The 24,331-nt window shown below is 45.4% G+C and overlaps 1 protein-coding gene and 1 non-coding gene across 2 annotated transcripts; one reads left to right on the top strand and one right to left on the bottom strand.

Annotated features, from left to right (window-relative positions):
- Positions 1–1,440: 1,440 nt before the first annotated feature.
- Positions 1,441–17,554, bottom strand: RAB11A (RAB11A, member RAS oncogene family). The gene is made up of 5 exons (XM_042875574.1): positions 17,426–17,554; positions 10,479–10,674; positions 9,360–9,553; positions 8,320–8,400; positions 1,441–3,158 (listed from the first exon to the last, which is right to left on the bottom strand). The coding sequence occupies exons 1-5, from the start codon at positions 17,463–17,465 to the stop codon at positions 3,019–3,021; spliced, it is 651 nt and encodes a 216-aa protein (XP_042731508.1). The 5' UTR covers positions 17,466–17,554; the 3' UTR covers positions 1,441–3,018.
- Positions 17,555–17,802: 248 nt separating this feature from the next.
- Positions 17,803–17,874, top strand: TRNAQ-CUG. The gene has a single exon. It is a non-coding gene; the product is annotated as a tRNA-Gln (tRNA).
- Positions 17,875–24,331: the final 6,457 nt, after the last annotated feature.

The following is a 24,331-nucleotide window of genomic DNA, read 5'->3' as shown; positions in this document are numbered from 1 at the left end:
ATCCAATTTTGCAGCATTATGCAGGAGATCCCACAAACTCAACTCAGACAGCTCATTTCAGGGCTCAAAAGCTGTATCTGTTATGATCAGTCACCTCCTATTAGCAAAGAGACACTTCAGCACAGAAGGAACACCAATTACAGCAGAGATGATTAACCAGCAGCTGAGTGAGAACAATACCATTAGGTCAGCATCCAGACCAATGCCTTGCGCTGTCTCTCCAGAAGTTCCCTGTGAGCTTTCCCCTGAGCCCAGCCATGTCTCACAGCTCAGCACCAGCCACAGCCCTGCAGCCGTTAGGAAAAGGTTTACCAAAGCACAGGACAGCAGGCAAAGGCTTTAGTGGCTAAGAAGTTACAGCCCTGTACACATACCATGTGATTTTGCTGTAGAAGGCAGTATAGCTTGCAAAGGCATTACAAACTATTGCATGAACATTCTGGATTCCCTATTGCAGCAGTTCATAATTACAAAATCAGTTTTTGCAAGGCATTTCTGTCTAAGGCCTGTTTTGTGATTACTGCTTGTAAAGTCCTGATGAAAATAAGAGTTTTTACATTGCCTAAGAGCACATAGCCATTGCACAGCTGCCCAGGACCACAACGCAATGCTGCTTGTTACATAGTGGAGGAGGAAGTGCGTGCCCACACTGACTTTGCACGGGCAGAGCTGGGGCTTGCATTCCAGCAGACTCTGCTGCATTCAGATTTACTGCAGAAGGAAGCTTCTTGCATAAAGCCATAAGAAATCCGAGCTTGACGTGACAGCTGAGTCAGGCTAAGTGAATCAGAAAAGGAAGCAAAGCGAAACTCACCCTGCATTTCCAGCTGGCAGATTTATGGCTTGGCTACCACAGTAATGAATGCAATTGTAAAATACACTGGTGCCTGGCCACAGTGCTCTGAGAACAGAAAAGAGAGGATGGTCCCCATTTTATACCTTCTGACTCTGGCAATGCCAAGGCCCTAAAGGCTGCTTCAGACAGAAGGATTCAGTGCTGCCACGTGCTCTTGGCATGACTTCCAGAACTCGCAATGCTCAGCAGGCTGGCTCCTATGGCACCACTCCTTCAGCAGAAGGCAACAAGGTGGGATCAAACAGCTGAAGTAATTTGCTGTAGGTGGCAGCAGTCTGTCATTCCACAGGGTTTTCTTACTGGTTGTAGTGTGGAAAAAATGAGGTTTGTAAAAGCTATTCAGGGATTTGACAAGAAAGAGTCCTCATTTTTCACACCATAAAAGCTTTCCAAAGCAGACAAATTGCCACAAACTGCATCAGCCCCTAGAAGCTGCAGACCTGGTCCCAGTATGTGGCCCTTTCAGTTCCTCTTCTGGAAGTACTTCCACTTTGGTGTCTCCTCTCAGTTCCAAGGAATTTACTAGCAAGTAAAAACATTAAAGTCAAATCCCGCTTCTCCCAAAAAGTGCACCCAACACCATATTGAGTTGTCCCCTGTAATTCTTTATTAGAATCATGGATGAATATATTTTAAATCAATCTAAAAAAATAATGAATCAAGTTACAGTACATGCATAAAATACAAAGTAATTTACAAACAGATCAAAATAGCATCTTCAGAACTAATATTAGGAGGAGAAAATGGATTTAAGAAAAAAAAAGTGACCAACTACAGCAATGCCTTCCGTGTGCCTTACACATCATGAGCACCGCAAGACAGAAAGGTTGGGTAAGAAATGCAGCTGGTAGTGCCTACCCAAATCCAGATGTTCTAGGTGGGTCATATCAGAGTTTGAGAAATGTCCCCTACAGACAATTACTTCCTCTAATTGTACAGATAAGCGCTGGCATTTATACAAACAGTTCTTTTAAATCCAGTAGAAATTCAGTGCTGATAGCCCCCACATCTCAACATTAATGGCATGGCTGGGGATAGCACGTGCTGTGTGATATGCAGTGGTTTCAGAGTACAACGACAGAAGGCACAGTTCATGTATCCCTGAACTAACTAATTGAACTGATGAGTTGTGCTGAGTGACAACCACTGAATGATTGCATCCAGTAACTACTCCAGATGTTCTTGTTACAGAACATGTACCAAACCACTGGAATCGTTTAAAAATACTGGATGAAATAGAACTGAAGACTAAGACCAGGTTGTAGCAGTTGCTGATCAACTTGAGCATCTGAGTATCTTAGCATGTGTGGCATGTATTGGTATGTGATAGGCAATGTGTGACAACATCCTTCAAGTCTGTGCATCATGTAAGAAAAAAGGCATCCTCAAGCCCTGACAGCACTGGCACTGTGGAGGCTGAGCCTCGGGCAGCACAAAAACACACTGCTTGTTCCAGTGACCCTCAGTGACACACGCTGCTTCTCCTTCTCCCTCCTTCACGAAGGCAGCTCACGTGAGTCCCACCAGCACCTGCAGCAGCCCTGCCTGCACTGCAGCCCCCTGCAGCAGGTGCCAAACCACAAAAGCTCATTCACCAGTAGCAAGAACCCTGCTGCTTGTTTGTGAGAAATTCTCACCCCCCCACCTCCCCCAGAATATTCTATAGCAAGATCTCCTCTTGGCAATCTGAAGATGTAGCCAAAGACATTTAACTTTACATTAAAATTGCACTTCAGAGCAACAGGCATTCTATCAAGCTTTAGATGCAGTATACAACACCTTAAGACAAAGACAGATTATCCTGCCCAGAGATATTCTCTTAGTTAACTCAACAATAACTGTTTTGCAAGGAGCAGAATTGTATCTTCAAGTGCTCACTAAATGTGTCTGTGTTCTGACTAGCGGGCATCACGCTGCAAAGAGATCAGTTCAGCTCCAAACAATTTACTGAACCAAAACTGACAAGTCAGCGTTGGGAAAATACTGCAGCCACAGAGAAGCAATAGATTATAAACACAGAAATCAAGATGTTTAAGACATGGAGAAATTCAGAAGGAATAAGCAATAACTGAACACAAGAAAGTAACCACAAGAATTACAAATATATTTAAATCTTGGACCTGGGGAATATACACAGCCTTTTAGGAAAGAATGAACAATTCTTATATATTCTGACAGCACTGCATCTTTGGTTTGTTTTCAGTGGTTGGAGGGACATGAATGGGAACCACGTTGTTGCTTGGAGACATATCATTCTCACGTCTGTCGGACATTTGCTTCTGGGAAACAATACGATAGATCTCTGGAAGATGAGAAAGAGCCCATCGTTATGTGCATGCAGAGCATCATCAGAAAGCAAACACTGGGGAAGCCAAAAACTGCAGAAAGCAAAGATTTCCCATACTTCTGCAATGATAAGCACAGCAGCTTTCACAAGTTCAATGAGATCTTCTGTATTTATAAATTAAAATATGAACCATCTTCACAAAACACATTTCTTTCACAACTGCTTTACCAAAAGCAATAAAAAAAAAAAATAGTTCCTGACTCTCAGTAAAGATGCAGGATCTACCATGTATGCCATCAATTCCTTCTGATTGTTCTCGTGGCTCTCAGAACAGTGTGTTAGTGCAGATCAGCTTCAGGACTTCAGAGAAGACTGATTACAAACAAAAAACCCAGCAGAAATCAGAGAGCACAGGATAAACTGCTCTGCCTTTCCTACCATCACCAGGTGCACACCTGCACTGAAAGCTCTGCCAGGTTCCTGGGATTTGTGGCCAACAGTACCTGCTGTACACACACTGAGAGCAGGTACAAAGCCACTCCCTTCAGCATGCACACAGAAGTGTGACGTGCAGCACTTCACCCAGGAAAGGAAATAAAGGACACCAAAAATACAACACTGGGAACTCACTTGCAAATTCAAGTTATAAACCACTGAAAATAATGATAAATACCTGCTAAGCCTCATTAACAAAACAATTAAAAGCGTTCCAGCTTCAGCAAAAAGCCTACCCTGAAATGACAACATCACATCTGCTTTACACAACAGAACGGTGTGCTGGCACCAAGCACGCAGCACTGCCCACACCATTTGCATGCTGCAGCACGGCCTGCTGGGGCTCTCCAGATAAGCTCAGGTCACAGGAGAAGAGGGTGTCTGCAGAGCAGAGCAGAACGCTGCTCACAGATAACTTGGGTGAAACACAACAAAGGTTCAAATTCTTTTGTAGGTCTAAAGTCCCTGGAAAATGATGGTCCAAGCACCTCGTCTGACCCCAGAACAAGATGCATCTTTCCCACCAGAGATTCATCGTTACTGAGTAGCCTTTGTTCAGAATTTAATGAGCTGCTGCTCGGTGCACATCCTGACATCATTTCAGTACTGGAAACTGAGTAACCTCGTGTAGAGAAGTCCTATTTGCTGCCAAGGGCTGGTCACACAGCTCTGTGCCTGCTTTTATGATGAGAACTGATGGCACTGAGGAGCTAAAAAGGGTTCCTGATAAACAAGGCCTGCAAATCTTGCCCTTGATGCAACAAGCTTGGGTTGATTTAAGCTGCCAACACAAATGCCTGAGTGCTCTCCAGAAAGAGTGAGAGCAGGGCTGCACACATCCATGTAACTGCTGACCAAGTGGTAATTTCTCACAGATACTGTGCTGTATCTATTGTCTATAGAAGGAAGTTCACCCTTTGCAAGCTGCACTGTAAAAGAATCTATTTCTTGGGCCTTAAAGAGAGGGCTCAAACTCAGATAGGGACAGACTGCTCAGGAAGCTGGACCTCACGTATGCATTCAGTTAGGATCAGGTCACTGATGCAACCAAACAAACTGTAGACACAAAGCAGGATTTTCTGATTTCACCAGTTGTGAAGTTCCCTATTCTTTCCATGACATATGAACAATTTCATAAGTTTGAGGAAAATGTACAACAGACCTTTAAAGCTACCTGAGGGCTCACATGGGGATCTGTAAATAAAGACCAGCTTTGCCCCATGGCAGGCCAGACAGCAATGCTCAGCACAGGGCACACGTGCAGAGGTGGAGGGAGCACAGCTGGAAGAGATCTGCACTGCATTCTTCAGGACGAGTTCTCTGCTCCACATACCTGCTCATACACTTAGAAGCAGCAATTGTTTTCCATGGAAGTTCCTGAATAAGTTCATACCGTTGCCTAACATGAGCTGTCACACAATTCCTCCACCCCTACCCCACATGCAGTGTCCTCTGCATAACACCCTCATCTCAAAGCACTCAAAGATCTTCAGGGTTGTTTAACAGTCTTAAAAACAACATTGCTGATTTTTTTTTTGCTGATAAGGGTCTCTCTCTTCCGGCTGTGGGGAGTGCATTTCCAACTGATCCTCACTCCCTGCCCTGCTAGAACATCTAGCAGCAGTGCTGCTTAGTCAACTTGTAGCAGCTCCACTTCTGCTCACTGCCACTTCTTCCTCCTCTGCTATGCAAACCTTTGTACAGACACAGGATACTGCTCTAGATCAAAGCCTAAATGGTTAAAAACTACTTTGCCCTACACTACAGCTGCACTCCTTCACCACACATAGTTGTGTTGGTGTGATGGAGGAGGTGGGAACAGCTTAAACCTGCTCTTCCTGCAGCAAAATGCCCAGAGGCAAAGCCTACACTGAAACTGGTCTGTACTGAGGAATGCCCAGCTAATGAAGATGTGTACTTTTTAATGAAGATGCTACACTTCATGCTCTGCTCAGTAACTGAATGAGACCTTACTAAGAGCACATTCAGCAGAATGCTTCTCTGCATAATTGGTAACCATGTGAGACTGGCCTTGTGCTATAAGAGCTGGGGAAAAAAAAAACAAAAACAACTGCTGTCTATTTGCCCAGTCCTTGTCTGCTCAACCAGGGCTAGTGTTTCATTCACTTCCAGGTGTACAAAACTAACAAAAAGAGGAAATCCCTCTTCCTATGAAATGTTCTTAATGTCTGTACTCTGTGATGTTGTTGCCTTGGAGATGGGATTCCTTAGAGATGAAACCACAGAAGAATGCAGAACAGGAACAGAGACAGCACTGAACGAGGCAGGGAGAGGAGGCTGACTCCAGTTTACTTTAAGGATGCTCTATCCTGCTGTGAATGCTCACAGGGGATAGGATTAAAACACCAGTCTCTCATATTTGCCAAATAATACAAAGCAGCTTTGTGTGCACAGGAATTAGCCCTTGAAGTCTAGACATCTTACAACTCAGGAGCTCGGATAAGGACCATTATTCTAAGCCGCAGAAGGAAAAGCTCCCCAAAACTTACCTGGTACAGACAACAGGAGAGGAAGCCTATTAGATTTAAGATTTAATTCCTCCCTCCCACTGCCCTTCTCTGGGAAATTATAATACGGCCAGACAAAAGGAAAGCTCTCTCTCTGCTACCACCTGTAACAACAGCAGACCAGGCACTCACTTAACACTGTGCTAACTATAACAGATTCATATTTCCTACACCCAAAGCCATCTGCTCAAGGTGGCTTCATCTGAGAATCTAGGCGTGAATAAGCTTAACATCAACCTGGCATAACTCCAACTGAAAGCAGTCTTCGGAGTTTCCATCACTGTCCCAGCCAGATTACCTTCAGCAGGACTGAGAAAGGCTGAGAAAGGAGTTTTGCTCCAGATCTCAGTCAAGACAGTTCCCTGTCCAGGAAAGATTTAAGCAGCTGAGAGCCACTGAGAGCAGCCTGAGATGGCTTTGCAGGACTCCTCCCAGCATGGAAAATACTAGCTGAGCTGGTGCAGCAGCATGCCCTGCCCCTTCTGACAGCCTCCTCCACACACAGCCTGTGGCAAAGCCTGTTGGCTTTATCAACCTTCTTCAAATGACAGCAAGTATTACTCCCTCTAGTATTACGTTTGGAAGCAACCTAGCCACACACATACAGACTATCCATGATTCTCCAGGGTCACTCTGAAAACCCCATTCCTCAGATGGCTGCTCACCTTTTCCTTTAAAAGCAAATCATTAACACAAATAGCCAGCTGTGAAGTGTTATCAAGAAGTTTATCAGCAGAACATTGATCCTTTGCATGCCAGTTACTGCAGAGATGGAGGTAACCTGCTGCTAATGCATTATTTACTTCATCTTTATCTCCCTGAAACAGGAGTCTACGTCTGGAGAAAGCCACGTGCCCACTAATCAGAAGTGTTTCTTCTAGCTCAGCTGAACCAGCCATTCCTCAGCAAGAATTCTGTCCACACACCCAAGAGTTCTTTACCCAAAACACTGTCACAGCAACACAGGGTGCTCTGATGTTTGTGAGAAAGCAACAGCCCCAACAATCTGTCAGAGTCCACTGAGGGTTAATCTTAATCACTTGTTCTGCCATTACAGACTGCTCCCCTTCACAGAGAAATAAAACCAGAAAAATCAAACCTCCACTAATTAGAATCCAAGATAACTTCTGGAATAAAAAGTGCTGTTGAAAGCATGCAAGCAGAGAGAGAAGGAAACAGCCTAGTGTGTGCCCAACAGGTAAACTGCTTCCCCATGGCAACAGCAGTTTATTGTATCTGAGCATCACACAGACCTGCAGAAATAAGGCAGCAGCCCACAGCATGCAGCACACTAGCCACTGCTGCTAAGGCACACAGTGGTCCAAGAAGGGGCTGAGGGCAGTTAGATCTCTCTCCCCACCCGCTACTGCAAGGGTATTGATAACACATTTCAAAACAACTGAAGAAAATGCTCCCGAAGTTTTATTTATTACAGTAATAGTTTCCTAGCTACCTCCTCCACCGCAATATGGCTAAGGTGTCCTTTATGTGTTTGTGAAAGAAAGTATCCATTACTTGCCAAAAAGAAAAAAATCTAATCTAACTAGTTGCCAGTGTCACAAGTGAGAAGTTACATCTATCAGACAAAGGAGTTAAACAAAAAGGAAGTTTCTCATCAACTGAGCATAAAAACTGCAGCAGTCACTGCTGTCACGTGCTACAAAGGCCAGAAGTCCAGCCAGGGCTATTACATGCACTGACAGCAACCAACCTGCACTCAGGAGTCGCTGTCTCTCAGACTACCAGCACTGCTTCATTCTTTTGGCACTTTTCTCTTGGCAGTGTTATGCTCACCATTACTGATGGAAACAAGCTAGATTGCCTTCTCATCTGACAACAGCCATTTTGTCTGGAGGTGGGCATGGGACAATTCTCTCTCACAGGCACTCCCAGTTCCACAAATGGGAAAGTGAAGCACATAAACCAGGCAGACTGGAAACCCGGGGTAGAGCAAAGTGAGTAAGGCTCATTCCTGAGTCCTATGCTGGTCTATCAACTATGACACTTCAAAAGCAGTGTCTGAGTATTACAGCTGTGAGGAATGATTAAATTGCTAAATTTTACACACTTTATAGGCAAATAAATGCCTATTTGCTGTGTATCAGAGCAGCATTCTGCCCTTCCTCCTCCAAACCAAGTATTAGGTGACTCACCTGTCAGAATAGTCTGGAAAGCTGCTTCCACATTTGTAGAGTCTAAAGCAGATGTCTCGATAAATGACAAACCATTCTTCTCTGCATGGACAGAAATACCATAATTAGAGGTGTATAAAGTTTATCTCCCATCCAGAAGAACTTTTGTACCAGACAAAGTATGTGGTGCTGCTGATGAGATAGATGCATTAGTGCTACGAAAACACATTAGAAGTTGTAGGATTTTCCCCTTTATGATCTGAAAGCAAGGCCAGCTAACAGCAGCAATGCAATTTAGAGTTATTATCAGGCACAGGGATCAGGACAGTGCTGTGTTACCTGTGTTACACTGAGCATCACTGAAAGTGAGAATTTCTTGCACTCTCAAGAAATGTGCAAGGAAACTTCCTGGACTTTTTGTAACCTTGTCAAGTTTTTCCACCTCCCAATAGGTCATGGCAGCTTATCTAACAGGGCAAGCCTTATGAGGGAACAGCAGTCCTTTACCTGCAGGCAGGTATCCTCACTCTGCACAAGCAGCTACAGCAAGCCTTAAAGAACAAAACCCAGCTTCCCTCCACAATTAAAGAAAGCTGTCCTAAAACAAGGCAAGATATACACAAACAGAATAATCTCTAGAATTACTTTTCACATATCTTAATTATGTATTAAGAGCCAAAAGGTGGCTTAATATACATCTGTTCAAATACCAGCATCTGTATGGGGCTCCAGCTCAGCTGATATAATTCAGATATTACACAGACACAAGGCTGCCACCATGCATGAAACTTAAACCCACCAGCACAGCTTCTACAAGAAAAGCAATGCATAGGCATGGAACTAAATCTGGTTTAAAACTGTCTTCAAGTGCCCCTGGCAGATTCTTGAGAGTCTATCAGCATGCAGGTTCTGCAGAACTTCATTTTTAACGGAATGAAGAAAGGCATAAAGCAGCACGTGGCACTAAGTCTTTTCCCTCCTACCTGTACACTCATGTATTTCACATCAGGTAGGCAAAGTCTGGACAGTTTGCATTAGGCAATTATTTTGAGTTCACCAACCTGCAAAAGCTCTGGCCTCATCTGTAGGGACTGCTCTCAGGTGGCGCAAGTCACTCTTGTTTCCCACAAGCATGATTACAATATTGCTGTCTGCGTGGTCTCTCAGCTCTTTCAACCATCTCTCTACATTCTCATAAGTAAGGTGCTTAGCAATGTCATACACCAGCAATGCCCCTACAGCACCTCGATAGTACCTGTGGGTGAAGAGATGTGTTAGAGAACCAGCAAGAAACACAATTGAAAGTGACAAGATACTGAGTAATAGCTGTTTCCCACTACTGCAAAGACAGTTATATTGAAAATAATAATAATAATAATAATACAAAGCATGATACACGGGACTTGAAGCAGCTGAAATACAGCATCCAGACCAGGGTTAATCCATGACAACAACAGCAGCCAGGGTCTGGTGGGTCACCCTGCACCTCAAAAATGAAGCACTGTAGTCTATGGGAAGCTTCTGTCACCTTCAGCCTCTGACCCACTCCTGAAAGGCTCCCCACCCACCACTGTGGGTGCAGCATGGGCACAGCCCAGAGCAGCAGGAAGACTTTACAATGACTCATTGGATCATTCAGAAAAAAAAAAAAATTAACTTGATCTGTTCTCTTTGTGAAATGCCCTAATTGGTTTACTGTCAGACCAGGGAGAGGCATGGTTACATATTCAAAAAGAAAAAAACATTCAGTTGTGCTTTCCCACCCCACAACTACCTCCAGTTTTACTCAAATCTAGCTTTTGCTGTGCTGCTTTTTCAATTAAACAAACACACAAAGTGAGCAGTGCCTCCCTACTGATACAGGAGGCATTCTGGTCGTAGGTTACCACTGATAAAACCTCCATCAGTACAGTTGTTATTTCATCAATGGCTTGCATTTAAATAAGTCTCTCAAAGCTCAGAAACGCCTCCAGTTACATATCATGAGAGCACTGAGAAGTAAATCTATTCATACTGTGTCAAGCTTCAGGACAGAATAACATTTGAGCTTCCTTCCCCCATATTGTATGTGGATATTATAAGAGAAAATCCATCCTGCTTGCAGTTTGAGGAATCAGAAGGGCCCCAAGCTCACCCTCCTCAGCCAAAGCTTCTCTCCAGCCATATAAGCTGCCACTTACGCTGATGTTATAGCTCGGTATCGCTCCTGCCCTGCTGTGTCCCATATCTGAGCCTTTATTGTCTTCCCATCAACTTGAATGCTTCTTGTTGCAAATTCTACTCCAATGGTGCTTTTGCTTTCCAAGTTAAACTCATTGCGAGTGAATCGAGACAGGAGGTTACTCTTGCCTACTCCAGAGTCTCCAATAAGGACAACTAGAAGACAGAAATGACATTGGAATCACATCCCAGATATAGATTATCTACTGACAACCACCTGCAAGGAATATATTTGATTTCCAGAATAAAACCAGAGGAAAAGAATAGCAAAACCACCCCTCGTGTCAGGGGTCTGTTTCCAAGTCTTGAGATTTCCAGAGGACCAGAGCTGTCACACTCACCAGCATTTCAAACAGACTTCAAACTTGGTTTTTAGCAGTTACAATTCAGTCTCCTTTGCTTTGCACTGAATCACATTCCTCCTCCAGGAAAAACACACATGGCAAAGCACAAAAGTCAGAGACAATTTGGATTTCACATCCTTGCGACAACGCTACAACTAAAACAAATGGAAAACCATGCAAGTGTTTTGCTGAAGCATAACTCCAGCACACAGGGCAGGCAGCAGGCTGCCTTCACTCTACACCCCTCACACCCTTGCAGGAAGAAGGTTCCCCACTAGCACAGAAAAAGAAAAAAAAAAAAGAAAAAAAGAAATCAGAACATACAGAAGTCACAAGGCCACTGTCACCATGATGGACAGCTTGAAAGGCACAGCACACACCTCAGCAGTCGCTCATTGCTGCTGAGGCTCAGATCAACGCTGCTCCACAGTGCTGCTCTGGGGTATGGCTGTGGCTCAGGACCACAGGCACCATCTGCTGCCCTTCCCAGCCCACCCCACTGCCGCACCAGTGCAGAGGGAACTGGCTGCAAAGGTGCAGGAAGTTCAGTTGCTGGGTGTAACGCAAGGCCACCTGAGTCATGTCACACAGCAGCCCCTTGGGATGCTCCTCTGCCCTGATCATACGAACAGATAACAGAAGGAAAAGGAGGAGGAAGAAGAGGAATAAGATCCTTGAGAAGAAAGGCTGCGCTTCAAAGCCCATACAAGCAGAAGAGCCATGGGTGACAAAGAAAACAGCATGGCAAGTGTTTGCACAGTAATAGACATCATTTCAGCTTTAAGAGGTTGCAACACAGCGTTAAATATGCTGTGTGGTACAACAGACGAATGAGTCCACTGAGCTCTGGAGTGAGACAGTCTAGCAGCCTAAAACCTCCCACCGTTTGCTGCATCACACAGCAGAGTTCTGGACACTGTTCCCTATTTACATAACGCACAGTTCTGACAAATGGGGTTTTCCCTGACTGTATGAGCTGAGAAGCAGCTACTAAGTTCTTTCCATAGAGTGACAATTGCAGCAAACACCAGCTTCCAGTAGTCTTACGTTGCAGCCCCCTCTGGCAGCTGACTCAGCGAGCAGCCTGCCATGCTTCTGAGGCTGCAGAAAGCACAGAGCAGCTTTAACACTTCTCTCAGGAGGACCCACAGTGCATGCAAGTGGCATGCACATACACTGAATGCAAACAGGATCTGTTTTCCCATATGACAGGTCAGCAGGGTTCAGTGTCAGCTACCCTGACACAGCTGAGCAGCTTTCCTGGCACAGAGGATGCCAAAGGGTAATAAAGTTAGTGCAGAGGTCAGGGCACCTAATTACATCATCACCACCAGGCAAATTGCCACAGGTTTCCTTCTTCATTGGCAAATGAGATCTTCAATACTCTTTCAGCAGGTTTAGACCAGAGTTTTGGATGACATCATGTTTGTGTACACTGGGACAACTGGGCTGAAAACTTCTCCAGATGAGGAAAGCAGTCCACACACATCACTGCGTTGCAGAAGCTGTATCCCATCCCTGTTACCTCCTGCCCTCACAAATGTTTCTCTTGGTCAGTGCACATTTCCAAAGACAGCTCGGGCAGTTCCCCCTGCCAGGTTTTTTCCTCACCTTGCCTAAGTATCACACTGCTTATGCCTGAGTGCTCTCCAGTGCCAGATTAACGTGTCTCAATTAAAAGGGGAAATATTTGACTTTCCTCCTTGAAGCCAGCTATTTCCTCTACTTAACTGGGCCACTGCAGCTTGCACTGAGCACAGCCACAGGAACAGCTTGCAGTGTCAGTGGTACCTAAGGTTCCTCACACGTTCTGCATTTCCACCAGCCTGAGCTATCATTCTTTGAATGCAACGATGAACTGAAACAGCGTTAACCATCACTCAGATTACATTAATTTTTATTTTGCTTTCCTTATCAAACCACCTCAACGTTCCCATATATTACATTCTCAGCAGAGAAATGCAGCAGGAATGACCCTGAATGCCTGAGCCTAACTATCACAGGCGAACAGTTCGAGAAAGAAATGATGATATCTAATTCCACATCAAAGCTAATTGTTCCTGCACACACACTTTTACTGGGCTTCTCTTCCAGAAATTCACTCTTAATGGTTAGAAATTGCCTTCTAATTTTCAGAAGAAATTAGCGGTCAGCTGGTAGCAGTGTTTGTGTGCCAGCACTGCCCATTAGCTTATTAGTTTCTTCTCCCAGCAGTGTTTATGCTGTTTCACATATTTACAAAAAGCAGCTGCATCTTCTCAGCTTCATTCTACCACCTAAATAAGCCAACTTATCAAATATATCCTTATAAACAGATGGTGCATTTCCCCAAACATCTTCCCTACAAGTTCTTCACTGCTCTTCCAAGCAGCGAGAGCAACCGCATGCATCGTTCCAGGTGAGACCTCAGTGGTGACGTACACAGGGATTTTAATCCTGCCGTCTCTACTAGAAATGGCCTGTGCTGAAATGGTCTGTTCCTGACCACACCACCACGGTGGCTCTGCCCATCAGACTGAGTGCCCGAACTTTCTGTCTATCAACTCTTACTTCAGTGAATTCCTGCAAGCCCCCAAGCCTAGCATTCCAAATCCTGCTTCATTCAGAGAGCTGTCATCCTCATCACCACACGGGAAGTCAGAGAGTAATATTGGAAGATCTTCTGCACCACTCACCTTCACACCGTCAGCAAATTCCTCAACTCCCTCGGCACTGGAATGACTAAAGTTTATGGGAAACATTTAAACAAGTTCAGCCTTGAGAAACTCCATCATAACCTTTGCACCAGTACTGGCACAGCCTGGGAATAACCCAAGAGGCAGCAGAAGGGATCCCCCACCCCAGCTGACTACTGCCAGGCAGCTCCTTGTTGCTGCTTTAGTGATGTGGCAGCTCACTGTGAGCAACCACGAGCTTTTGGAAATGATGCATTTACTACCTACAGCACTTAGCACTGCACCTGTTTAAGACAAAGTATTTGGTGGACAAAAAGAATGAGGCAGTCCATGCAAATGTATGAATTTCATCCTGTAATTCCAGTTTTATTTCTGTAGAAGACCAAAATAAGAATTTAATTTCCTTGCTTGAAAAGCCATTTAGAGACGTATTAATTTTTCACCAACATTCCAACTCTCACTCAATTTTTATTTCTGTTAAACCTCTAATTGAAGCTTATTTTCTAAGAATTTCAACTAGCTCATAAAGTACACTATTGACAACCTAATCAGGTTGAAAATAGAAAGTCCAGCACTGCTAGCTTCTTCTGGATGCAGTAAGGTTATTACACAAGTGGCATATTACACCATTTCAAACACGTCAGGGATTACAATGTCTGAAAACACTTCTGTCTGCACCAAGCTCTGCTACTAAGAGGCAGATAAACAAAGAGCCTGAACACATGTTATGACACCCACAAGACCCTGCTGAACAGCTCTTCCAGCCCGCTTAAATTGGGGTTTAAAGGGAATGAGAATTAGATGACCCGATTCTACATCTTCTAGCCAGCTGGTGACAACGCTAATGTGATCGTATCTTACATCAGTCTCCCCCTCACCTGTATTCATCCAGCTTCTGTCTCAAAGAGAAATGTCGTATGCTTCAAGGGCACCTTAGGGTAGGGGTCATCTATTACCCACATACTACACACCACCCAAAACACAAGCACAGCATAACAGCAATGCAAGGTCTGTTCAGCCCCAAAATGCCTCCACATCTAAGAGTGAAGGTACAGGGTTCACTACCATTGGAAAAATCACTATCTGCCATGCAACTGCGCTTCCCTACAGACAAAAACACTCGAGAAAAAAAAACGCATTGTCCGAAGTCTAAAACAACAACTCTATACTGATTTAGTTTCCTTCAGCAAAGGAAAAGGCTGGAGTAATAAACATGACGCAAACAAGGAAGCAGATAGCTGAAACAGGAGTTTTTCCACCAATCAGCTGAATGCCACTGCAAGCCAGGTCTGCATTCGGAAACAAGAAGGCTGACCTCAAATCCAAAGTTCCAGATGGTCAGGGTACAGATCTAATCCTCCTGAGCTTTGTCTGTGAAAAACACAGAAGACATATTCCAGGAGCGAGGGTTGCTTTGGTATCTACTCATTAACTGTAAATACATTAATCAAAAAGAGTTAAAAGTTGCAGCACTTCAGTAAGGATATTACTCAATAATTTAAGCCTCCTGTCAACACTATTTTTTCTCCCCGCTAAAATTGGAGCAAGAATGTTATGGAGTCAGCTTCACAGACCTGGGTTTTCTAAAACGTGGTGCTAGCAGACACAGCTCTCCATGAAACCAAGTGGTTTAGCACAGAAAGACACACAGACGTGTATAGCTGGACACAAAGAAGTTACCAAAAATTGACTTAAGCCAGAACTATTAGGTTTGGGCACACACTGAAGTGCTGCTGCAGTGGAGCCAGGCAAGGGGCAGCATGACAGCTACTGGGATTAAACTGCAGCTGCACAGGTGGGCTCCCATTAACACCACCAGCAGCTGGATCTTGCCATGGAGCTGCTGTCAGTGGCTGACAGCACAAGAACAGAGAACACAAGAACAGGCCTCACACAAACACACTAGCAGCAGTTTAATTCAAGAGCAGTAAGAGACAGCTAGACTACAGAATATGCCTGGATTCTTTCATGGCACATCAAAACCTGAAGTTAGTCCCAGCAACAATATCCCTTCAAGCCTATGAACCTCAAAGAACTGCCTGCCTGGATTGAGCATCCTGATAGACCAGTCTGACAGCAAGAAGAGATGTCTGAGAAGCAGGGAGTAAAAGAACAAACAGGCCAACCTCTGTGTAGCAAGCCCCCATCTTCAAGCAGCAGTGACCCCAGACACAACACTGTAAGCAGCTCACCCAGGTACACAACATGTTCTTCCTCTGGGAGTTTTTGCAGTCTTTCAAATCCATGCATGCTTTTTGCCTACAGCAGTGAACCACTCCAAAGTTCGCATGCAGACTGGGTGACTTTATATCCTTTTATTTTAGGCCTCTGCTCACTAAAAGCAGCAGTAAAAATATTCAGAGACATTATGACAAACAATAGATATTCTTTCCCTATTTGCCAACGTCGCTCTTTGCTTTTAGTTTTGATAAAGTTAAGCATCACTTCAGTTTGGGTCACTCTACTGATTGTTTTGATGTCCTGCATTTTTTTAGTTCTACAATGTTCCTTTCAAAACCGGTACACCTTTGCTGCCCACACGTTCCTGCAGTCCCCAGAGGCCTCATGTCTCATGCTCAGTGATGGAATGATACTCACGTTCTCATTTCCTCTTCCAAGGACTTTTACTATTTGCCTTTTGGGGCAGTGCCTGGTAACAAGACAGCGATTTCCGACAACCGCTCAGTAATTCCAAGCTCATTCCAGAGCGGTAACTGCTCGGCAACACCTCCTCCTCTGGGTCCTCATAACTGTTTCCACAAGTTTTGTTATTCTACATTTTTGGATACGTTGTTTCAGATGCCACATTAATCCCAGCTATGCGACTCTGCATGGAGTTCCTGCGATCTGCTTTAACTTCGGAGGACATGAATCACTCATCTCCACAAGACCGTTTTCCTAGCATTCCCTGCAGCAGCTTCCACACGTTAGTCTAACAGGAAAAGCTTTAGGAATGGCCATCAATTAACTTAGCTTTGATTTTTTTTCCCCCGCTACACAAATGAATCCCGACTGTATTATTTCACAGTTATCAAGAAGCAGGCTTAAGGAAAGGCAACACCTCTCCCACAAAGCTCTGTGTCACTGATACTCCCATCACTATCAAAGCATTAATTATAAGTTTATTTACACAGTTCCGCCAGTACAGGTAACAAAATGCGATCGATAACTTGTACACCTCAGGCTCCAATACAAACTGCTGACGTGATGACGCTGGCGGTCAGCTGGGCAAACAGGCACTACTTCATGCTTCCTGGCTTCACCTTTAACAGTGCAAGCAACTGACTTACAGGTCAAGGTCTTCTAATGAAATCTGGACAAAACAGACAACGGAAACTGTAATTCCTTGAAGTTATTACGGGAGCTTAAGGGTACAGATCGGAATACAGCTTTCCTTCAAGACACCCAAGCTTCACCACGGCAAGCTTACAGTCTCTCACTATTATAAGACAGCGAGCGACGTTCCAAACCAGACACCCCGCTTCCCTGCCATAAGCGACTATTTCCACTGCTCCTCAAAGACCCAATTCCTGAACCTCACCACAAAAGCAGCACAGGAACGGCAGCACCGCAGCCTCGCGGCGCCCGGCCGCTGCCCGCAGCCTCAGCACCGCGGGGCTGTAACGCAGCGGGAGGCAACCCGCGCCCCGCGTTAAATTAGCTGCATCATCCCCCGACGTGAGACGGCCGGACAGCTCAGCCCCCGGCTCCGGGCTCCACAGCACCCAGCGGGGCGCGGCGCCGCCCGCTCGGATCCCGAGGAAGGCCGCGGCCCTCAGCCCGCCCGGGGCCGTCAGCCCGCGCCGCGCTCCCCACCCGCCGTTCGGAGGCCGTGAGGTCCAGAGCCACGAAGGTGACCCGCGGGCAGCGCGGGGACGCGGGCGTTACCTTTGAAGAGATAATCGTACTCGTCGTCGCGGTTGCCCATGGTGCGAGGCGCGGCGGAGGCCGAGGACGGGGCCGGGGACGGGAGCGGGTGCCGGACCCCTCCCTACAGCCGCCTTAACGCTTCCGCACTCTGCCCGCCCACGGCCGGGTCCTTCCGGGGCAGCGCCGCGGAGCTGCTTCCGTCCTCCCGCCCCGCCCGGCCTTAAAGGGACGGTGCTGCCGGTAGGACGGGCTGCGAGCTCGGCCCGGTACAGCCGAGTCCTCCCGGGCACCGCTGGTCCCACCGAGTGGTCACAGCTCCAGGGCCGGCTGCGGTGGGAGCGCGAAGTGCTGCGGAGTAAGGACTAGAGGCGGCCGGGTAAACCATTTGTCGTGGCGGTTCCATGGTGTAATGGTTAGCACTCTGGACTCTGAATCCAGCGATCCGAGTTCAAATCTCGGTGGAACCTGTGATTTTTGTTTTTCCTCTCCGTTTTTTTTTTCCTTCTATACGTAATTCTATACGTTATAGTTATTCTAACTATGGCTCAAAGTACTCCTGTCTCCCTTCCCTTCTGAGGTTCCCTTGCGTACACAGTGTAACGCCCCTTGTATTCTCTTGGCTGCATTTTTTCCCATGGGCATCCTTCTCACAATGGTGCAAAACAAGGGATTGCTTCCACAGGGTGGTCTCAGTTTGGAGTGGGTTATAGAACGCCACCCGGGTCCCACAGATCTGCCCACAACCCAGGACGTGAGCAGTATTCAAGCCTATGATTCTGTGAGATTCTGTAAAGGTGGTCAGCATGGTGGGGTGGCACTGCTCTTGCAGGAGATAGCAGCAAAATATTTGAGCTCATGAGGCACAAAATGGCCTCTAGGACCATCAGGTGCAAAGCTGTAACAGCTGAGGGGAAGGGAAAAGACTGGAGCATTTGTCTGCAGTAGAGTCAAAGGAGAATATGGAAAAAGCAAAGCTACCCTCAGAATGAAGGGTATTGAAGCAGAAGCAGCTAAAAACATGCATCTGTACGTATTTGCATTTAGTTGAGGTCATCTGGAGGGAAATGAGACCTGCCAAAGGGGAACTTAAAGCTGTGAAGCAGACGAGTGCAGCCCCAGGAGGGTTTGTGCCCTCAGGGTTTGTACAGGACAACAGCAGGGCTCCGCAGGCCTCACCCAGCACGGCCCTGCTGCCACCCTCAGGTCCCAGGCCTTCTCCTTTCCCCTGCACCAGGGCTGCAGACCTAGCTTGAAAAGCATAAAAATAGCCCTGGTGCCCAGATGCTCAATCCAAGGCCCTTAAGCCTCGCTCTGCTCTCAGTATGTTGGCCATCTCAGTACTCAGCAGCCATGCGATGATTTCTGTGTGAGGAGAGAAACCCCCGGGCACCCACAGCATCAGTGACTGTCTGCTGGGAGGAAAATGAGCCATAACCTGATCCTTTCCGCTTTCAAATGCTTCCTGCTGCCTCAGAGCTTCCAAGAGAAGAAAACAAAATGCTAATAACAAAGGGCCGTGGGGTGGAACCGAATCCCCACCAGCACAGTGAACAAGGTAGGCTGGAGCATCAGGGTCTGGGCTCAGCCTGCACCTCTGGACTGACCCTTTTTGTCTGCAGATGAACTCAAAACACCCAAGATGTGGGGTCTGTAAGTGCTGCTCTCTCTTCTGCCCCTTTCAGAAGCTGATCTACCGTGCTGAGTAGTGCATTAAGATTAATAATGAATACTCTACACGTGGGGGCTCGAGTGTATTTATAGCTGCGTTGTTAAGGCTTCTATCTCACATCCTATTTGCAGTCCTCCTTTGAACCTTGTCATTTAAAAAAATGTTAATTTTGACACGATGTTCCTCAGGCCTAGTTTCACACCCCAGAAATGCTACTGGCTTAAAAAAATTAAAAATAACACAGGTTAAGTATTTTTAGTTATCCCTCTGTAAGAGCTGTTCTCGTTTCTGTGTTTTGGGTTTTGTTTGTCAGCTAGCAGCTTGGGAACAGCCTTTACTTATGTTCTTCATACGTGTGTTACTTCCTCTTGCACCAAATTGCAGATGCTCCTCTGCTGGATCCAGCTCACCCTGTGTAAGATAATGGGGCACAAGGCGAGGAAAACACCCCTTCTGGCTGGGCCAAAAATCACCATCCTTACACCACTGCACTGTTATCACTTGTTGGACTTCAAGGAGACATTAAGAAGCAAAAGGCATTTTTTCCCATCATGTAACACAAATTCCCACGGATTGACATGTATATGAGCAGCAGTAGGGGTTGTTTCCAGCTAAGCCAGTTTAAATGCATTTGATTGTTTTGATTAAATGCATTCTTCGTGGTGCTGAGAGGCAAAACTGAAACAGCAGAAAGAGCTACGGATCTAAACAGGAGTCAGCTGACAGCAATGTATGAGGATTTAAATCTTATATTCTTTTCAGTCCCGGGTTAATTTTGTTCCTGTTTAGGCAAGCTGAGGATGAGACTCTACAAACCCTCAGGAAACATCACTGTCAGTGAAGACAATCTTGGCTGCTCTACTTCTCCCTTGTGCCCCCTCCCAGAACATGCTGCTGCAGCTATGGGATGGCCTGGGATACCTCCTGCACCACTGAAACATGGCCAAAGGCAGAGGTCAGGCCTGAAATAACAGTGGACTGTGTGCTCTGGGCCTGACAGCTTTTAATGTCGGTGCTGAATGACTTTTCTCACATTTCTGCTGCATTAATTGCCATTAGTGTCATCCTTGCGGGAACACTAAATTCATTGCTAACCTTGAATTAATGCTCTTTCATAATTCTTCAGTTTGTGCTTGGATGCAACCATTTGTGGAGGCAGCACGTTCCAAGCAACTGGAGCAGAGACAAAGAATGATACTCAGCTGGCCCTTGGATGTTCAATATAGCAAAGAAGCAGAGGTCATGCTCATAACTGCGTATTTATGGTTCTATTCTGGAAATTCATGGAGCAGCTGCCAAAAAAGGCCCCAGATCTTGCCTTGGCAGTACCAATGTATGTTGGGCTCTCAGCTCACAGTGGCTGAGCTCCAGGCACCATGCATCTGATTCCTTCCTCACACCCTCCCTTCATCCTCCCTTTTCTTGCCTGTCATCAGTTCATCAGACCCCAAGAGAAATCCTGGGTGAAAAAAAATCAAGAGAAATTTTACCACTATATTCAATGTTTGTAGCGTTCCCACAAAGTCCAGGTCTTTCTGCAATTGGATTTGACGTGAAAGGAGAAGGAAAAAAGGATGGACGTAATGTGGTCGCAGCTCTTCTGCCTCATTCTTTCCCACGTGCAGTTTGCAAAGTCCATCGCTTTGTAGAGTGCAGTGAAAGATCTCAAGCTTGTCCTTGAAGGGCTGTTTTGACCAAAATTCCCATTTTCCAGATGGAAGGAGCCACCAGTTTCCCTGGGCAGAACACAGGAAGGACAAAAGCGAAGCCCCACAACCTCCTCTGTTCTATCAGAGGAGAAATATTTCCTGAGGGGAAAATCCAATCAATACTTTGCCGTTTTCTAACAAGCCACAAATCATTGCAATTATGCAAAGATAATTCAAGCTTTCCGATCCAGCTGCTGAATTAGAGGAAAGCAAACTCTTAGCGCTCACTACCCTTAGCTTGACATGTCAGAAGAAAAAGCTTCAAGTATAAAACAGATCAACAGAAATAATTTTTAAAAGCCCCTCTTTTTAAGACCCTCAACCAAATTAAGCGATTTATGATGTGCAAGGAGTTCAGTTTCTCAGGTAATTGCATGATAGATGAAGTAACAATAAAAATGCATGGAGTTGATTTTTCTGATGATTATTCACTTGAATTCCAGCATATATTCTATTCTTTTTTTGTAGTTCTACAGCTCAAATAAGAAGAAATGGGCTCAATCGAAAACCTCTGTATCAGTCTTTTTTTTCCCCTAGCCCTGGAGATGGAATAACAAAGGATCTTGAGCTAAGCATGGACATATCCAGAGTCAAACCTCATCCTGGTTCCAGAGATCTGCATCGCACTGAAAAAAGAGTGGGAATGGAGCACTTCTAGAAAAATTAACTATCTTCTGGCAGCATTTTTGTTAGGCCAGTATTACAATAAGCAGAGCAGAATATCTCCTGCAGCCTTTGGGAAGAGAAATTGAGTGCAACAGACTCGATGACTTGGTGTTTCTTATGATGACTTTGAAAATGAAGTCATCAGTTTCCTGCATTCATTTTGGACTCAGCACACATCTCCTAGTCTGTGTCTGTCGTCTCCAGAGACAAATTAGCAAGATAGTACTGGCAGCCCCAGGATAACTGCTAGCCAAGATATAATTTCTGAGACACGCTCAAAATCTTACTCTTACTAGACCTGCACAGGATTTCATTCCTTATCAAAGGCCAAAATCTACTTGCTGATGATATATTTAACAGGCGCATCGCTACCAGATAAACACAGTGTCATCATCGCATTGCTCATCATTTTCTAATTCTGATTCAAAGTCAGCCCCAGAGAAGGAAGGAGGCAGCTTGACTTCTGTGACTGGTCCATTCACTGCTGAAAGCACCAGCAGAGCAGGCTGGCTGTGCTCAGCATGGCAATGTTTGTTGCGAAGCTCTGCAATTATCCAAGGAGCCAGGCTGCGGCTCTAAAACTTTGCTCATTGAGATCATTAGAGAGCTGTCAGATGGAACAACTGGGATGGCTTTGATCTGGCAAAACACCCGTCCTCCTGCTCCCCTATCTTGGGAGCCGTCCAGTTCCCCATAATTATTTTTTTTCAAGCCATTCATACAACACTCATTGTTTTTTCATAGGGTGCAATAAGTTCTGTAAGCAAACTGAAGACCATAAAGCTAGATAGATTAATTTATTAAATAGAAGTCTGAATATTTCAGTGATTCCTCCATAAATATGTTCGTAACTGATGTTGCCAAGAAAATGGCAAAGCGTTGCACAGAATCCCAGAGATATTCCCTACAAATCCACTAGGTGTCCTACTGCTTACAAGTAATTAGGCTCAGCTTCTATTTATTTATTTATCTAGCTATCTGTCTATTTATTTATTTATTTTTGTCCTGATTTTGCCAGTGAGAAATTAGTTTGAGTCTTTAGTGAAATTAGGTCTGGGTTTCCAGGTTGAAGCAATGCACACGTATGGGTCGTGTGACAGCAGGGCATCTGGCACACAGCAGTAGCACTTTTGGCAAATGCTGCCTATGTTTCCCACAGAGACCAGCTCAAGGTTATAGGCTGCAAAGAAATAGGAAAAGAATCTACCTTCCTCTCCTGGGAATGCTAACCAAGATCTATCCGAGCCTCTCCTAGATCAACCTTGGGCTGCTATTTATAGGATTGCTAAAGCGAGCCCAACTCTGACCTTAAAGGTGATGGCAAAATGTGTCCTTAATCAGAGCTGCTCTGCACAGGCTGCAATTTTGACATTCCTGGTCGCCGTTCCAGTCCCTGATGAGTCCTGCTGCCTGCCAGCACTCGCGCCTGACTGCGAAGGCCAGCACAGCACCCGCTCACGAGGTGTCCTGGCACTTCCAACACAGAGGGCATGGCAGATATATACCAAGAAAAGCAAGCTGTAAGGCAGCCAAAGGATAGTTTCCTCATCCCAAAAATACTTGGGGTGGAGTGCATTGTAAAGCTGTTTCTCTGTTGTGCAACCTGCAGCACATGCAGTGTACCAGGTTGTGCTGTTCGGGACTTCCCTCAGCCACCTTGAGATCTGGTGCTCGCACCTCAGCACAGCAATCTCGACTTCTCTGAAGCAGTCATCTCTGTAGCTGTATAGAAAGCATCATTCATTGCACTTCTTTCAGTCCTCAGAAATGGGTATTTGCAAGGTATCAGTGAGGGATGACTACAAGCTGATTTTCTCAGACTTGTCACTGAAGCACAGATCACACACTGGCTGTGTAAACCCCATAGGCTTGCTGTCTGCCAACCACTGCTTGCCATATTTGCAAATTCCCCTCTAATTCACCATAGGTTCAGAGTGGTGCCACATCTTCAATTTACTTCAAATCTACATGAGGTATGTGAAGAGAAAATCAGGTTTGTTTTCCATTCAAAAAATGCCAGAGACAAAGACGTTCTCAAACAATGAGTTTAATCTTCTTTACAGAAATACTGCCCACAGCAATTGGCTTTGCAAATAGGCACCAGACAAGTGTCAGCAGCAGCTTAATCACAGGCTGCAAGGGGAAATCAGAGGGGAGGAACAGCCTCGTGTCTTTGGCCCATCAGGATTCCTTGCCATCAGGCATTGCACATCACGGGAAGTGCTGAGCATCTGTCCTATGCCATGTGCTGCATGACCGCCTCTATTTCTTGCTATTTGTTTTGAAGGTCTGACAGTCATTTTCCTGACAACCTGCAAGAAGAAGAGATACTCCAATCTTCTGACTGCCTATATATATAGCTACCTGCTGCAATGCCATCCATAGGCAGCCTACACCATATGCTGACTGTGAAAGAGAGTAACCTGGCCCAGCGCGTGTGTTTGCTGTTATACATAACAAATGCCTCAAGCTTTGCCATGATTCAGTGCATTATGCATGGAAGCCATCTGGTCCCGTAGCTTAAGAAGCAAACTGAAAATTTGATAAAAGCACAAATAGACAAAATAAGAGAGACTGAAAAGATGTGTTGATATTCCAAGCAGGAGTCTCCTTCCGCAGGGGCTGATCTCATCACCCACTGCCTCTTTCCTGCTCTGTTCTTTGGATAGCTGCTGTCAGACAGTTGCACTCTCAGCTCTGTGAGTACATGCACCTTTGGGATCCTGACAATGTGTTTCATGTGCTTCTGCAAACCTTCTGGGACAAAATTTTTCTCACTAGCCAGCTGTGCAGAAAACAAACTGTGCAAAATGATTGTTTGGAGCACAGCAAGTTTTATGGAACTGGTTTAGAATGCGCTATCAATTATGATTATTCATT

Source organism: Lagopus leucura, unplaced genomic scaffold (assembly GCF_019238085.1).
Source record: "Lagopus leucura isolate 7727_CA_CO unplaced genomic scaffold, USGS_WTPT01 Super-Scaffold_100015, whole genome shotgun sequence".
In the NCBI taxonomy this organism is placed as follows: Eukaryota; Metazoa; Chordata; class Aves; order Galliformes; family Phasianidae; genus Lagopus; species Lagopus leucura.
Note: the sequence above shows the minus strand (reverse complement) of the source record. Positions and strands in the feature narration are given on the sequence as shown.